Source organism: Anomaloglossus baeobatrachus, chromosome 3, assembly GCF_048569485.1.
Source record: "Anomaloglossus baeobatrachus isolate aAnoBae1 chromosome 3, aAnoBae1.hap1, whole genome shotgun sequence".
Classification (NCBI taxonomy): domain Eukaryota; kingdom Metazoa; phylum Chordata; class Amphibia; order Anura; family Aromobatidae; genus Anomaloglossus; species Anomaloglossus baeobatrachus.
Window position 1 is genome coordinate 699,681,098 of NC_134355.1, and position 18,473 is coordinate 699,699,570.

General features: G+C 48.5%; 1 protein-coding gene across 1 annotated transcript in view; it reads right to left on the reverse strand.

Moving 5' to 3' along the window:
* The window catches only part of LOC142297464 (T-cell differentiation antigen CD6-like), a 65,561-nt gene that overhangs the window by 45,129 nt on the left and 1,959 nt on the right, over positions 1-18,473 (reverse strand). Inside the window, exons 2-6 of the mRNA XM_075341689.1 lie at positions 17,087-17,389; positions 12,276-12,584; positions 11,890-12,186; positions 10,429-10,488; positions 9,910-10,032 (exon numbers count right to left, since the gene is read on the reverse strand). Of these exons, the coding sequence (XP_075197804.1) occupies positions 9,910-10,032; positions 10,429-10,488; positions 11,890-12,186; positions 12,276-12,584; positions 17,087-17,389 (1,092 nt within the window). The remainder of the gene's footprint in view (positions 1-9,909; positions 10,033-10,428; positions 10,489-11,889; positions 12,187-12,275; positions 12,585-17,086; positions 17,390-18,473) is intronic.

The following is an 18,473-nucleotide window of genomic DNA, read 5'->3' on the forward strand; positions in this document are numbered from 1 at the left end:
GGGCAGCCAAAAATTGGGAGGCTCCACGTTGTCCCTGGATAGAGACGTGCATGATGGCCTGTAAACTTGAAGTGCCCATTGTAAGGAAGTGGGTGTATTATAGTATAGCCCTTAGGCAGGGCAGCCAAAAATTGAGAGGCTCCACGTTGTCCCTGGATAGAGACGTGCATGAGGGCCTGTAAACCTGAAGTGCCCATTGTAAGGAAGTGGGTCTATTGTAGTATAGCCCTTAGGCAGGGCAGCCAAAAATTGGGAGGCTCCACGTTGTCCCTGGATAGAGACGTGCATGATGGCCTGTAAACCTGAAGTGCCCATTGTCAGGAAGTGGGTCTATTGTAGTATAGCCCTTAGGCAGGGCAGCCAAAAATTGGGAGGCTCCACGTTGTCCCTGGATAGAGACGTGCATGAGGGCCTCAAAACATTAAGTGTCCATTGTCAGGAAGTGGGTGTATTATAGTATAGCCCTTTGGCAGAGCAGCCAAAAATTGTGAGGCTCCACGTTGTCCCTGGATAGAGACGTGCATGAGGGCTTCAAAACATTAAGTGTCCATTGTCAGGAAGTGGGTGTATTATAGTATAGCCCTTTGGCAGGGCAGCCAAAAATTGGGAGGCTCCACGTTGTCCCTGGATAGAGACGTGCATGATGGCCTGTAAACCTGAAGTGCCCATTGTAAGGAAGTGGGTCTATAGTAGTATAGCCCTTAGGCAGGGCAGCCAAAAATTGGGAGGCTCCACGTTGTCCCTGGATAGAGACGTGCATGAGGGCCTCAAAACATTAAGTGTCCTTCTGCCTGGCGGCGGCGCGCTCCGTCATACCTAGGTACTGGAAGTCCTCCACGATACCTCCCATCTCGGAGTGGTACTCTGAAATGGCAAACATATGTAGGATGGAGGAGCTCTCTGCCGACATTGCGGGCACTAGAGACAAATTTTGCAGGACCTGGGGAGAATGGATCCTATTTAAAGATTCTCCAGATTTTGTTAAACTGTTTTGACGGAGCCATAACACCTTATTAGATTGGTGGAGTAAAGCATGGTCAGGGTGAACCGGACAAGAATGTAGGATCACCTGATTCTCATACGATAGAGAGTGCCCCTCCCCCACCCTAATAAAATCAAACTACCCACCATTTCCCTTGTGTGTCTGCCTTCGTCTTCCCAGCTTACTCACGCTGCTACCTACCTACCTCCCCCCCACTTCCCCTTCTAATTCCCTCCCTTCTCCCCCCTTTCTTTCCTTTTTTCTTCTCTCTCTTCTCTTCTCCTTCCCTTTTCCTGGGTTCTCGTTGGAATCCAAGTTGAAGAGGTCTATTGAGGACTATAGTTGTAAAGTGTTCACTATTCAGTCAAATTGAGATAGAGACAGATGGAGAAAACATGATTTCTTTACTATGCAATTTATAAAAAGTTTGACATGTCAGTCATTCAGTTTTACATGCTGTATATGTATAATATGATATGTTTACAATAAAAATAGATTGAACATAAAACATTAAGTGTCCATTGTCAGGAAGTGGGTGTATTATAGTATAGCCCTTAGGCAGGGCAGCCAAAAATTGGGAGGCTCCACGTTGTCCCTGGATAGAGACGTGCATGAGGGCCTCAAAACATTAAGTGTCCATTGTCAGGAAGTGGGTCTTTTGTAGTATAGCCCTTTGGCAGGGCAGCCAAAAATTGGGAGGCTCCACGTTGTCCCTGCATAGAGACGTGCATGAGGGCCTCAAAACATTGTTCCCATTGCAAAGGAGCGGGTCTCCTGTCGTTGTAATGTCCATTCTGCAAAGAATGGGCGAAAAAATTTACCACTGGGGGTATACCTGAAACAAAGGCCTAACTCTTGTAACGGTCATCATGGTGGCGCATGAGGAGAAGGAGGAGCAGTCCAGCGATTATCCAAAGTCCAGAAGTGTGTACCCATGGGTGACTGGAGGTACATGGCAAATTCCCGTTACAAACTTTAAATTCCGCTCTCATTTGCTGGTGGTGTGGTGAAGTCTGGCCCAATCCAACCCTTGTTCATCTTTATCAGAGTCAGCCTGTCAGCATTTTCAGTTGACAGGCGGGTGCGTTTATCTGTAATGATTCCACCTGCGGCACTAAAAACACGCTCTGACAAAACGCTAGCGGCAGGGCAGGCCAGGACTTCCAAGGCGTAGAGAGCCAATTCATGCCACGTGTCCACCTTGGATACCCAATAATTGTAAGGCACAGAGGAATGTCGGAGTACAGTTGTTCGATCTGCAAGGTACTCCTTGAGCATCTGGGCAAACTTAGGATTTCTTTTGGCACTACCCCGCACCTCAGGGGCTGTGGTACGTGAGGGGCTGAGAAAACTGTCCCACATCTTAAAGACTGTTCCCCTACCTCTGGCGGATTGGACTTGTGCCTCTCTCGGCTGTACGCCTTGGTTGTCCACTGATTCCTGACCTATGCCGCTAGCGTTTTGTGAGGGGAATGCTTTGCCTACTTCCGTGACTATGGCCTTCCGGAACTGCTGCATTTTGGTTGACCTCTCCGCCTCGGGAATAAGAGACATAAAGTTCTCCTTGTAGCGTGGGTCTAACAGTGTTACCAACCAGTAATGATTGTCGGCCAAGATGTTCTTAACGCGAGGGTCACGAGACAGGCAGCTTACCATAAAGTCAGCCATGTGTGCCAGACTCTTAACAGCCATCACTTCAGTAGCCTGACCAACACGATGACTGAACATGCTGTCCTCCTCCTCCTCCTCATCTACCCTGTCCTCTGGCCAGCCACGCTGAACCGAGGATATGACTGGTGTGCATGTCATATCCTCAATTTGGCCGGAGATTTGCTCCATGTCTTCATCCTCCTCCTCGTCATAGTCCTCCAATGCACGTTGTGATGAGACGAGGCTGGGCTGTGTGTTATCACCCACACCCACTACTGTTTCTTGCTGCAACTCATCGCGCTCCGCCTGCAATGCATCATGTTTGTTTTTGAGCAGAGACCGTTTTAGAAGGCAGAGAAGCGGTATGGTGACGCTAATAATGGCGTCATCACCAGGGCTGTGGAGTCGGTAAGCCAAACCTTCGACTCCGACTCCGACTCCTCAAATTCTCTTGCACCGACTCCGACTCCGGCTCCGACTCCGACTCCGGCTCCGACTCCGACTCCTACATATATTGCTTATAGTTAGGTGAAAAATTTATTGTAGTACATGAATATGTGTATGTGAACATTAGACATTTAATAATTTTTATGATACAATAATCAAGATACTTGGATAGAACATAAAATATATTTATTGGAATACAACTTTAGAACACAAAAAACTGTAATAATTTGTAAATATGTAATACACTATGTAATATACAGTAGATTACATATATATCTTTTTTTGTGTATATACACTGTATGTATATATATATATATATATATATATATATATATATATATATATATATTACATATTTACAATTTTAGTTTTTGTGTTCTAAAGTTGTATTCCAATAAATATTTTATGTTCTATCCAAATATCTTGATTATTGTATCATAAAAACAATTAAATGTCTGATGTTCACATTGTACTCCAATAAATTTTTCACTTAAATATAAGCATTATACTAAATGTTATTATTTAGTAAAATATTCAGCACATTCTGCATTGCACTCCTGTCCCCAATTTATTATATATTTTAGGAGTCGGAGTCGGTGCATTTTATACCGACTCCGACTCCGACTCCACCAAAATGAGCTCCGACTCCGACTCCGACTCCACGACTCCGACTCCACAGCCCTGGTCATCACCACTCACCATCTTGGTGGAGTCCTCAAAGTTTTGGAGGATGGTACATAGGTCAGACATCCATCTCCACTCCTCAGGTGTTATGTGTGGAGTTTGACCCATTTCCCGACAGCTTAGGTGATGCAGGTACTCAACAACTGCCCTCTTCTGCTCACATATCCTGACCAACATGTGCAGAGTTGAATTCCAACGCGTGGGGACATCACACACCAGTCTGTGAGCCGGAAGATGCAAACGGCGCTGAAAGCCGGCAAGGCCGGCTGAAGCAGTAGGTGACTTTCGAAAATGTGCAGACAGGCGGCAAACTTTTACCAGCAGATCAGACAGGTTGAGCACATGGGCCACGCATGGAACATGTGTCAGCTGGCCTCGCCTCAAAGCCGCCACCAGGTTCCGGCCATTGTCACACACAACCTTTCCTGGCTTTAGGTTCAGAGGTGTGAGCCAGTGATCTGCCTGCTGTTTCAGAGCTGTCCACACCTCTTCTGCATTGTGGGGTTTGTCACCTATGCAGATTAGCTTCAGCACAGCCTGTTGCCGCTTCGCCGAGGCAGTGCTGCAGTGCTTCCAGCTTGGGACTGGTGTGGAGGGTACAGTGGATGAGGATGCGCAGGAGGAGGAGGAGGCTGAAGAGCATGACATTCCGGAGCTGTAGAGTGTGGGTGAAACACTGACTGAGGTAGGGCCTGCAAACCTTGGTGTGGGAAGGACGTGTTCCGTCCCTCGCTCAGACTGGGTCCCAGCTTCCACAATATTAACCCAGTGTGCCGTCAACGAGATGTAGCGGCCTTGCCCACAAGCACTTGTCCACGTGTCTGTGGTTAGGTGGACTTTGGGTGAGACAGCGTTGTTCAGGGCACGTGTGATGTTTTGTGACACGTGGTTATGCAACGCGGGGACGGCACACCGGGAGAAATAGTGGCGGCTGGGGACCGAGTAACGTGGGACAGCTGCCGCCATCAGGTCGCGGAATGCTTCTGTCTCCACCAGCCTAAAAGGCAACATTTCCAGCGCAAGCAGTCGCGAAATGTTAGCATTTAGAACTGTGGCATGTGGGGTGTTGGCAGTGTATTTGCGCCTGCGTTCAAAGGTTTGCTGAATGGATAACTGAACGCTGCGCTGGGACAAGGACGTGCTTGATGATGGTGTTATTTCTGCGTAGGCAACTGCAGGTGCAGGACCGGAGGAGGCTTGTTCGCAGGCAGCATGGACAGGGGATTGGCTCGCATGCACAACCAGCGAAGACGTAGCAGTGACATCAGCAAGCACTGCTCCTCGACTCTGTTGTACTTCCCACAAAGTCGGGTGCTTGGCTGACATGTGCCTGATCATGCTGGTGGTGGTCAGGTTGCTAGTTTTGGTACCCCTGCTGATGCTGGCACGGCAGGTGTTGCAAATGGCCTTTTTAGAATCATCTGGAGCCAACTTAAAAAACTGCCAGACTCGGGAAGACCTAACAACCTAACATTTGTACAGGCACCTTGTGTCGTGTTGTTGTTCCGGGGAACGGTTGCCTGACTTCTGCCTGGAGCCACCACCCTGCTTCTTACTGCCTGTTGGGATGCTACGCCTTCCTCCCCCTGTGCACTGCTGTCCTCGCTCTGCATATCCTCCTGCCAGGTTGGGTCAGTTACTGGATCAGCCACCACGTCGTCTTCCTCTTCCGCACCCTGCTCCTCCTCCTGACTTCCTGACAATTGTGTCTCATCATCGTCCACCCCTTGTTGAGACACGTTGCCAACTTCGTGAGAACGTGGCTGCTCAAATATTTGGCCATCTGTACATACGATCTCCTCATGACCCACTTCAACATGAGCTGGCGAGAGGCCAGAATGTGCGAATGGAAACGTGAACAGCTCTTCCGAGTGTCCAAGTGTGGGATCATTAATGTCCGAGGACGTGTACTCAGCCTTGTGGTAGGAAGGAGGATCAGGTTCTGAAATGTGCGGTGCAGTATCACGGCTACTGACACTTGACTGTGTGGAAGACAGAGTGTTCGTGGTGGTGCCAATCTGACTGGAAGCATTATCCGCTATCCAACTAACAACCTGTTGACACTGGTCTTGGTTCAAGAGCGGTGTACTGCTGAGGTCCCCAAGAATTTGGGACAGGACGTGCGAGCGACTAGATGTGGCCCTTTGTTGTGGCGAAATTAGAGCTTGCCCACGACCTCGGCCTCTGCCTGCACCACCATCACGTCCACTTCCTTGTTCCTTGCCAACGCCCTTGCGCATTTTGCAATGCTGTGCTGACGTGTATTCACTAGACTTGGGCGTTATATCAAAGTTTGTGCAAATCGTGCACCTGTACGCTGCCACCGACAGGCACACACGTGCGGTTTTTAAATGCAAGCACGGACGCACTAAGAACCTAACAGGTTTTAGGAGCAAAAATTAATGACGAGAACTCTGACACTATCAGCCACTGCTGACTGACGTGTATTATACACTACACTTGTGCGTTATATAATAGTTTGGTAAAAACGCACACAAGTGCACCTGTACGCTGCCACCGACAGGCACACACGTGCGGTTTTTAAATGCAAGCACGGACGCACTAAGAACCTAACACAGGTTTTAGGAGCAACAATTACTGAGAAGTCTGACACTATCAGGACTGTTTTAGACTGTGTACACCAGCCCCAGATATGATGAAGGCTGGTATACGGTCACCACTAGGAATGGCTATATACCCTGCCTGCCTGCCTGTATACAGCTACAATAGTCCTGACAAGGACTCTTCTGGTCACTAGCCTGTATTCCGACCTGGCTATACCCTGCCTGTATACAGCAACAATAGTCCTGAGAAGGACTCTGCTACTGTACTCCGACCTGGCTATACCCTGCCTGCCTGTATACAACTAGAATAGTCCTGAGAAGGACTTTTGGTCACACTGTTTGCAGCCCTGCAACTGAAAAAGCTATAAAGGGCCGCAAAGCTTTCCCTGAAGCAGCAACACTCTCCCTGCACTGACTGTCTGGATAGCTGTGAGCAGAGCACAGCGCGCCCGCCGGTATAAAGGCTCGGTCACGCTGTGCGGGCCGGCCAATCACTGCAATTCCACAACTAACAGGGCTGTGGCATTGCAGTGGTCTGCCAGCCAATCCCTGCATGAGGGCTGGCTCTCAAAAGAGCGCCAACATGCAGGGATGAAGACCACGAGTACAGCACGAGTATCGCGAGATTACTCGGTCCCCGCCGAGTAGCCCGAGTACAGTGATACTCGTGCGAGTACCGAGTAGTAACAAGCATGCTCGCTCATCACTACTAATAACTGATGGACTGAGTAATATTTCTGGATTGAAATGAGGTTTATTGTACTAACAGAAAATGTGCGATCTGTATTTAAACAAAATTTGACCGGTGCAAAAGTATAGGCACCTCAACATAAAAGTGACATTAATATTTTGTAGATACTCCTTTTGCAGAAATCACAGCCTCTAGTGTCTTCCTGTAGCTTTTAATGAGTTCCTGGATCCTGGATGAAGGTAGATTTGACCATTCCTGTTTACAAAACATTTCCAGTTCAGTTAAGTTTGATGGTCGCCGAGCATGGACAGCCGCTTCACATCATCCCACAGATTTTCAATGATATTCAGGTCTGGGGACTGGGATGGCCATTCCAGAACATTGGAATTGTTCCTCTGCATGAATGCCTGAGTAGATTTGGAGCGGTGTTTTGGATCATTGTCTTGCTGATATATCCATCCCCTGCGTAACTTCAACTTCATCACTGATTCTTGCACATTATTGTCAAGAATCTGCTGATACTGAGTTGAATCCATGCGACCCTCAACTTTAACAAGATTCCCGGTGCCGGCATTGGCCACACAGCCCCAAAGCATGATGGAACCTCCACCAAATTTTACTGTGGGTAGCAAGGGCTTTTCTTGGAATGCCGTGTTTTTTTGCCTCCATGCATAACGCCTTTTTGTATGACCAGACAACTCAATCTTTGTTTCATCAGTCCACAGGACCTTCTTCCAAAATGTAACTGGCTTGTCCAAATGTGCTTTTGCATACCTCAGGCGACTCTGTTTGTGGCGTGCTTGCAGAAACGGCTTCTTTTGCACCACTCTCCCATACAGCTTCTCCTTGTGCAACGTGCGCTGTATTGTTGACCGATGCACATTGACACTATCTGCAGCAAGATGATGCTGCAGGTCTTTGGAGGTGGTCTGTGGATTGTCCTTGACTGTTCTCACCATTCTTCTTCTCTGCCTTTCTGATATTTTTCTTGGCCTGCCACTTCTGGGCTTAACAAGAACTGTACCTGTGTTCTTCCATTTCCTGACTATGTTCCTCACAGTGGAAACTGACAGGTTAAATCTCTGAGACAAATTTTTGTACCCTCCCCTGAACAACTATGCTGAATAATCTTTGTTTTCAGATCATTTGAGAGTTGTTTTGAGGAGCCCATGATGCCACTCTTCATAGGAGATTCAAATAGGAGGACAACTTGCAAGTGGCCACCTTAAATACCTTTTCTCATGATTGGATGCACCTGCCTATGAAGCTCAAAGCTCAATGAGGTTACAAAAACAATTTAGTGCTTTAGTAAGTCAGTAAAAAGTAGTTAGGAGTGTTCAAATCAAGAAATTGAAAAGGGTGTCAATACTATTGTTTAAATGCGGATTGCACATTTTCTGTTAGTACAATAAACCTCATTTCAATCCAGAAATATTACTCAGTCCATCAGTTATTAGATATATGACACTGAAATAGCAAAACCCCAAATTGTTATAAAGAAAAAAGGTTAACATTAATAGGGGTGCCCAAACCATTTCATATGACTATGTCCTAGGGTCCCATTATTGTCATCAGTATATTTGAGGGTTCCATCATCATCGCCACTATGTTTGAGGGTCCCATCATTATCCCCACTATGTCTGTGGGTCCCATCATCATCGCCACTATGTCTGTGGGTCCCATCATCATCGCCACTATGTCTGTGGGTCCCATCATCATCGCCACTATGTCTGTGGGTCCCATCATCATCGCCACTATGTCTCAGGCTCCCATCATCGTCATCACTATGTCTGAGGGTCCCATCATCGTCATCACTATGTCTGAGGGTCCCATCATAGTCATCACTATGTCTGAGGGTCCCATCATCGTCATCACTATGTCTGAGGGTCCCATCATAGTCATCACTATGTCTGAGGGTCCCATCATCGTAATTACTATGTCTGAGGGTCCCATCATTACCACTATGTCTGCGGTTAAGTAAACATAGTGATAAGGATGGGACGACCATGAATATAGTGATGAAAATAGATTATACATAGTGAGGTCCTGGGAGTAATCGGGGCTGAGCTACGAGTATGGTGGTCCTGGCAGGGTGTGATCTCTGTAAAGCCTCAATCTCATCTGCAATTCAGACCACAAAACCGACACAACTTCCAGGAGAGGAGGAGAATTCAGAGATATAAAAGGTGCATCCTCCATCTGAAGACTCATTCTAAAGAGGAGACCAGGGTTCTTTACTGTAAGAGCAGTGAATGTGGAGCAGTCACCTCAGCAGTCGATGACTACGATAAGGATGAACTGATGCACTTATGAGGATGTATTGAATGTAAGGACACCCCTTACTCAGGAGACAATTATATGATGAAATCATTGATTATGTGATCTAGCAGATCTCTTTTGTAGATCACCTGCTGGGATCAGGACATTTTCCTTCTGGGGCAGATTAGCTCATGGTTAGGGAGAATTTTCCCTTCCACAGATTTAGGGCTCCCTCACATGAGCCCAAAATTCGTCCGGGGGCTCTGATGTCTTATCGGAGAGCCCAATGTTATCCTAGGGGGCGGTGCTGAGAAGCATTTTTTGGTAGCGTACGACAGATGGCATCCAGCCTATCAAGTCACTGGAAATCATCGGACTGCACTCGAATGTCGTACGAGTGCAGTCCGATTTCTGCAGACTCAGAATGGAGAATTTTGTTGTCCTGACAGTGTGGCCAGATTGTATCATCCGGAGGATCACACCAAACTATGCTGACCTCAGATTGGGGCGTCATTAGCACAATCTCTGAATCTACGGTCATGTGACCCCCCCAGACCTATCCTGAGTCTCCCCTGCACCACATCCGCCCCACCCCCATAATAATGGACACTGTTCCTATCACTTGTCCTTACTCTTCTGTTTCTGCAATGTCAAGACGATCACTGAGAAGATGACGACCGAGGCGAGGAGAAGAACCATGAGAACAGCGCAGGCGATGACCAAGTACTGCAAGTCAGAGTGACCCTGGGAGATACCTACGGGGAAAATACTAATGGTTATATATGGAGGACGGCGTCAACATGCAAAACACAAAGGGTAAAGGCAGTATGGAGCAAATCCTACTCCTGCAATCTTCACGGCCATCGGTGACGCATAACAGAGGCCTGCATGGCAGCAAGATTACTAGTCCTCTAGTGATGAGCGTTGTAAAGCCCCCCCCACCACTGATTGGCAGCTATGTACACTGTGCATAGGCAGAAGGCTGCCATTCAGTGTTGTGTGTGGGATTATAAACAGCACATTGCTGGAATCAGGGTCTATGCCCCTACATCATGCTGCTCTCAGATGGGGGAGCAAAACTCTGACAGATTCCCTTCATTCTCCCCTGGTCCGTGCAGTTTCCACTGTCACCTGCTAGAAATGCCTCTGACCTGGAGTGGTTTTGTAGCCGATTGTCCTGGATTCGGTCACTCCGGAGTCATCATCAGCACCTGATAAATAAGAAGAAGCAGTAATCAGATGGAATATGGATGACAGCAGATCGGTCACTGACGCGCGCCCCGCAGGTCACTCTGCACTGACTAATAGAGAAGCTCGGTGGGCCGCTGGAGATCCGTACAAATCCGTCCATTTTGCTGGAACTCTAAGACGTTGTGATTTTGACACAGAGAAAAAACAAACACAGAGTCAACAACTCATCATGGGCATAACCGTAAAGAATCCCAGCCACCACTTTAACCCCTTCATGGCATACAATGTAGATTTACTTTATATGTGATGTCCCTTGCTTTGCTGAGTCTTCCCCATCGGATCTCCACCTGCAGCTGTGAACCTGGTAAATCTCGCTGTCAATCTCTGACCACGGCATTTAACGAGCGCGGGCAGTGAGCGCGTCATTCCCCGCTCCCATGGCCTCCCCTGTCACGTGATCACAAGGCTCTCATGGGTTGTCTGACAGCCGGGGGTCAGCTGATGACCTGAGTGTTTAACACGACGCTCTTCCTGTGAACATCGGCTGCGAGCAACATTCATAGGAGATCGTGATTTCTGCTGTACAGAGCGGTGCTGATGCTGACACTTAAGCTGATGTCAATGCTGATGCTGATACTGGCGCTGATGCTAATGGTGATGACACTGAAGGTGACACTCATGCTAATGCTGAGACTGACAATGATGCCGACGTGCATGCTGACTCTGATCCTGACACTGACAGTGATGCTGACACTGTAGATGCCACTGACACTGATGCTCATGACGAGAATGCTTACGCTGATCCAGACACCAATACATCGACTGTTTTTAATTCTCTAGACTCCAAGTTGTGTCTTGTCTGTACTGGCAGGGGTATGGGAGCACCAGCCCTACACCTGTCTCTCATCCACCTCTATATTTCTTCTATCAATAGCCTGGAAAGCTAATGACTATGTCAAAACAGTGGGGCTGCACTGTAAAACATATTTTTGCCGTTTTGGAATTTTTTTGACCCATGTAAAGCTGTTTTCTCTTCCTTGGATTTGGCCTCTCATTGATTTCAAGGAGGTTCGAAAAGGTTCGACAGTCTAGAGAACGTAGTGTTTGTTTGCCAAGGCTCAGCAAACCAAAATATGAAAGGTCCACTCATCTCTACTTAAGAACCCAAACCCACTGACGAGTGAAAGATGAGTCCATCAGCCGGGAACATGAGATGAGGTATTCTGCCTCTACTACCCTCCTTACCTACACAATGCCATGCGCTCTTACATGAAGGACTTATCTCCAAGTAATGGAAAAATTCTTCACTATCTGATGCCAGAATGGCCAGCTATGACTAAACCTCAAGTGCTTAATGACCTGCTAGTATCTTGGTGACTACAGTGGGAGGTCCCCTTTATGAAATATTGGACGGTCCTTACCTTGACATATTAGTCCCACAGCCTTGGATTGGTGGCATATATGAGCTTTCTTCTTGAAGACAGTGCAGTCCCAGGGAGACTTTGCGTTATTGCAGAGGAACGCTGTGTATGTACTGAGTGAGTGCTCATGTGTCGTCTGGTTCTGGAAGGGTCCACATCCGAGATACTTGCAGATCATTACAGAGTCCTCTTTATACCAGTGAGTATCACACACGGTGGACCACACACCATGGGAATAAACTTCTACGCGGCCTGAACAGTTGTTTGCACCTCCAGATAGTCGCACAGCCTTATGTTCTGCAAAATTGGAAGCAAAAAAGACACATGTAGTAGATATCAGTAGTTATAATCCAAGAAGGATGATACTCTACAGTGCGGCCCCTCACCTGAGCAGATGACCCCCGCATGTTCTCTTGTTGAACACTCTCGTTTTCCATGTGCAGAACATTCCCATAAAAAGTTCTCACTGCCTGCGCAGGCCACCTCATTCAAGTGGATTTGTGGGTGTCCACTTCCAAAATAAGAGCCTCCTAGAGCTGATAAAGCTGAGCCACATTTTATCTGTCTACATGTGACCTCTGCATCCATGGCGTCCCACCCATCGTGACACACAGAACCCCAAACTCCATTTAGGAACATTTCCACACGGCCAGCACATGACTCATGGGATCCCGAGAGGCGTAAAACAGGTGGCTCTGTGGATAAGACAAAGAAGATAGTAATACTGAGGTGCAATTAAGAAGAAAAGAGGCGATTCATAAGAAACTACAAATTGTAGAATAGGCGTCTGCTCCCCTGAGCTGGTTGTGCCGGCACAATGCTGGTGTGACACCCCACTGAGCTCAAGATAGGAGCTTCGGTCCGTACCTTGTATACCTGTCGCCGGGCCAGTGGTTTGTAGAAGTCGTGGCCTGACCCAGTTCCGTGGCCCCGTGGTGCATAGTAAAGGGAGGTTAGCAAAGATTGTTCCTGGAGAGGTAGTGAACAGTTATGGTGGTGACTGGGGTCCCGACCTCCTCCGCTGCGGACCCTTCCTCCGACCTTTCCTCCTCCAGGAGTGGAACGGATGATGTCGACTACGCCACCTGTGGTGTGCGGCCAGGGAAAAGGCCACCGCTGCAGGGTACCTCGCCGGGGGGTGATGTTGGGGTGCAGCCGGGATGATATCGCCCCCCCCCACAGGCGGAGCGACTCCCGGGAGAGAGAACGGGGAAGTGGGAATCGCCGGATCACAAGGCGACGACAAACGGAGTCAGAGTCACTGGGTTGCGGGTTTCAGATTTTGTTTACTCACAGTTCTTTAATGCAATGACTCCGTTCATTCCCAAGCAGGGCAGAGGCTAATGTTTGGTACAGCAGCCTGTGGGCTTTCTCCTTCTGTGCTCTCGTGTGGTGGTCCCCTCCTTGTCTCTGGAGCTCTTGGGACCCACTACTCTGCCACCCGAAGCTGCGGGGCTCTGTAACCCTCTTCTTCTCCATGCCACACAACTACCGGTCCCAGGCTCTCAACTCCTTCCTGGTAGTCACCTCTCCCATTCCAAGTCTCTGTCGGCTAATGGACCTGGAGCCTCCTAACTGGCGCTATCCACTCTCTCAGCTTAGGGGTCCTCAGCCATCCACTCGCCTGGTCCCAGGTAAGGGTGTATAAACCGGTCTGGAACTGGTGGCTCCTCTGCTCTGCCTCCCTGAGAAGGAGCTCCCCAGGGAGCTGCAAAAGAGTGCCTCCACTCTCTGCTTTCCTAAGGCGTTCTGAAGTAAAGTGAAACCAAACTGTCCCTTTTGTAACTTCCTCCTGCACGTGCCCCCACCTAAGGAATGTTCCCTGTGTGTGTGTGTGTGTGTGTGTGTGTGTGTGTGTCTGCGTGCTGCAGAAACAGACTTAACCTCTTCCTGCCAGGGTGGACGGACATTACAAAATACATAAAAATACATAAAAATACAATACCCTGTAGCACCCAGTCTCAGAGCGCTACACTGGTACAAAGACAGAACTTACAAGGATCATCCTGCTGCTCCCCAGTTGAACAGAGAAGACTCCAAGGTCCGGATCTCAATATTAGGTCACATGAGTGCATGAATCAGATGAGAGAAAATCTCATGCTGCACTTGGACCAATGTTATTCAATGATGCAGAGCAGATGTGCACAGCATATCTTCATATATTCTGCGCGCTGTGATTGAGCGCGTATCTATTGCAAGTCTATGGGTATGTGTGACACATCGGACTGCACTTGGATGACATCAGTCCGATCTACGCAGAGACAGTCATTGCTGTTCCCTACCATCATATTTTTCTAATTGTGGCTTCTCAAATATTTGTGAATCATAGCACATGATCTTCACTGTCTCTCTTGAAACGTGCACAGTGAAAGGTAAGAAGCAGTCAATGGAAAGGTAAAGACCTTTGTAGAAGTGTCCGAGTGTAAGGAGTGTAAGGGGTGTGAGGCTCGGCCGCGCCACACCTGTACTATATATATAAAATGCAATGTTTAAAGTTTATGTTATGGTGTAATGTGCTTAAACGGCCACTAGGTGGCCACAATGTGTAAGCTGCTTCCCTGGGCTCCCGGGCTAGAGGGAGCTAGTGAAGGGGAGGGGCTTAGTTTGAAAAAGTGCGGTTAGGAAGTCAGTCAGAGTGAGGAGAGTCCCTCAGAGAGAGGAGCAGACGGCGTCTGTGAGGGATGTGGTGGAGGAAAACCCCAATAACTTAAATTTGGCGTGACCTCCAGGTGCCGGACATCCAGTGCGACCCAGGTTGTGGCCATTCCCTGGCGGAGACCTAACGAACCCTCTTAGTCAGCGAAAGGTCAGTGGGCCCTTGAGAGAGGAGTAGGCCCTGATTGACCGGAAAGACGGTTGAGTCTGCCGTAGATAGTGAAGCTGAAGGGGAGGATGAGGAGCTTAGCGATCCCAATGGGAGCCCAAGTACCAGGAAAGCGGTCGACCGGAAAAAATGTACAAAGTAAGAGTGGCTTTGGTTGCTAATGGCAACGATTGAAGAGGAAAGCAGGAATGTATGTCCAAAGGACAGTATTTATTAAGGATGATGTTCCCTGTAACTAGAAAGCGATGTGCCTGCCGCTGTCACATGTTTTTGTTCAGAAAAGTCTGTGTCAGTGTGTGGTGTTTGAGGGCACTGGGACCTGCTGCAACCGGAAGCTGGGAAGCGGTCCTGAAGATGGAACAAGCTCTCGCCGCCGGCCTGCAAGTAATTGCCCACACCACAAGTCTCAGCAACCCTTCCCCTGTACTATAGGGGCAGACATGGTGCAGAGAACTTTCCCAGGGCTGCGCTGTAGCAAGAACCGGCAGCAACTGTCATGACTACCACCACAGCCCGGCGCCCATCTAACACAAGTGTGGAGTGACTTGTCTCCTGGGACTCGTCATGTTGGGAGGAAGGAGGATCGGGGTGAGGGTTATGTGGTCCAGCCTCTTGGCTAATGAAACTGGACCATGTGGAAGACACATGGACATCACAGCTGACCCTCAGGGCACACCGATGAGGAGAGGATGTCCTCAAACTCCTGTGTTATATATGTGGACCTCACAGCTGACCCCCATGGCACACCGGTGAGGAGAGGATGTCCCCACACTCCTGTTTTAATATACATGGACCTCACAGCTGACCCTCAGGGCATATCGGTGAGGAGATGATGTCCCCACACTCCTGTGTTATATACATGGACCTCACAGCTGACCCTCAGGGCACACCGGTGAGGAGAGGATGTCCCTACACTCCTGTGTTATATACAGTACATGGACCTCACAGCTGACCCTCAGGGCATATCGGTGAGGAGAGGATGTCCCCACACTCCTATGTTATATACATGGACCTCACAGCTGACCCTCAGGGCATATCGGTGAGGAGAGGATGTCCGCACACTCCTGTGTTATATACATGGACTTCACAGCTGACCCTCAGGGCACGCCGGTGAGGAGAGGATGTCCCCACACTCCTGTGTTATATACAGTAAATGGACCTCACAGCTGACCCTCAGGGCACACCGGTGAGGAGAGGATGTCCCCACACTCCTGTGTTATATACAGTAAATGGACCTCACAGCTGACCCTCAGGGCACACCGGCGAGGAGAGGATGTCCCCACACTCCTGTGTTATATATTTGGACCTCACAGCTGACCCTCAGGGCACACCGGTGAGGAGAGGATGTCCCCACACCCCTGTGTTTTATACATGGACCTCACAGCTGACCATCAGGGCACACCGGCGAGGAGAGGATGTCCCCACACTCCTGTGTTATATATTTGGACCTCACAGCTGACCTTCAGGGCACACCGGTGAGGAGAGGATGTCCCCACACCCCTGTGTTATATACATGGACCTCACAGCTGATCATCAGGGCACACCGGCGAGGAGAGGATGTCCCCACACCCCTGTTATATACATGGACCTCACAGCTGACCCTCAGGGCACACCGGTGAGGAGAGGATGTCCCCACACTCCTGTGTTATATATTTGGACCTCACAGCTGACCCTCAGGGCACACCGGCGAGGAGAGGATGTCCCCACACTCCTGTGTTATATATTTGGACCTCACAGCTGACCCTCAGGGCACACCGGTGAGGAGAGGATGTCCCCACACTCCTGTGTTATATACATGGACCTCACAGCTGACCCTCAGGGCACACCGGTGAGGAGAGGATGTCCCCACACTCCTGTGTTATATACATGGACCTCACAGCTGACCCTCAGGGCACACTGGTGAGGAGAGGATGTCCCCACACTCCTGTGTTATATATTTGGACCTCACAGCTGACCCTCAGGGCACACTGGTGAGGAGAGGATGTCCCCACACTCCTGTGTTATATACATGGACCTCACAGCTGACCCTCAGGGCACACCGGTGAGGAGAGGATGTCCCCACACTCCTGTGTTATATACATGGACCTCACAGCTGACCCTCAGGCACACCGGTGAGGAGAGGATGTCCCCACACTCCTGTGTTATATACATGGACCTCACAGCTGACCCTCAGGCACACCGGTGAGGAGAGGATGTCCTCACACTCCTGTGTTATATACATGGACCTCACAGCTGACCCTCAGGCACACCGGTGAGGAGAGGATGTCCTCACAGTCATGTATTATAAACATATCTATGTTAGGTGCTATATATTAATGTGAAAGGCTTCTATAATCCCCACCTTTAGAAGAGGAGATATGTCCGGGTTCTTACCTGTGCAGTTTAGGAAGGCGGCACTACTACACTCATCTTCTGCCATGTGAGAGAAGCTGCAGTTCCTCACATCCTCCATTAGTCCACAGGTGACATTTAGGAATGGAGATGAGACATTCATTTCTAGTTCAGTCATCTGCATGAATGGTTTTCCACACTTTTGGCTTCTACATATGAGCACAGATAAGTCGATGTGTAAAGCAGTGTCACATAGGGAATGCCACGTCTCTTCCAGCCACACCTGGACCACTCCTTGGCATCTGCTGTCTGATCCAGCCAAACGGATCAACGGAGGCGGAGGATCTGCTGGAGCAAGTAAAGTGTTAATACAGTGATACCAATAGTACGACGTCCTGTGGACCCTGGAAACATCACTAAAATCCCACCTGCTTGCATTGCCCAGTGCAGTCACTGCCAGAATTTCTACCCTTGTGAGGTGGTCACTGACTGCGGAATCATTTCATCTAAGATGCTTAGGCCAAATTCCAATTAGCATGGTATGAAAAGACGAAAAATCCAAGAAATCATAGAACAGAGACTCTGCAAAGTCTGATTTAAAGCAATGAAATGCAGCAAGGACCCGAGAGCACAGCACAGAGGATATTCTCCAAACATCTGTGACCTCTCCAAACACCTTTGTTCCCTTCAGATTCTGTCTCCTCAAAGCCCCTTTTAACCTAAAGAATTTTCCCACTACAGACTATTTTCCCCCCAGACATTACTGGCCTCTTTCAGTACTTTCTGGCCTCCTACAAACCATTCTGGCATCCAATTGACATCTCTGGCCTTCTAGAGATACTATGGCCTCCTACAGAAGCCCCTGAATCCTACAGACATCTCTTCTACTGATACCTACACCGTGTGCAGAATTATTAGGCAAGTTGTATTTTAGAGGGGTTTTTATTATTGATCAACAACTATGTTCTCAATCAGCCCAAAAGACTCATAAATATCAAAGTTTAATATTTTTGGAATTTGGAGCAGGTTTTTTTTTAGATTTGGCTATCTTAGGAGGATTTCTGTTTGTGCAGGTAACTATTACTGTGCAGAATTATTAGGCAACTTAATAAAAACCAAATCTATTCCCATCTCACTTGTTTATCTTCACCAGGTAAACCAATATAACTTCACAAAATGAGTGCCCAATATCGCCCCCTTTCTTTCTGATGACACTCAGCAGCCGACCATCCATAGATTCTGTCATTGCTTGATCTTTTTATGATCAACATTGCGTGCAGCAGCCACCACAGCCTCCAGACACTGCTCCCAGAGGTGGACTGTTTTCCCTCCCTGTAGATCTCACATTTTATGAGGGACCACAGGTTCTCTATGGGGTTCAGATCAGGTGAACAAGGGGGCCATGTCATTATTTTGTCATCTTTTAGAC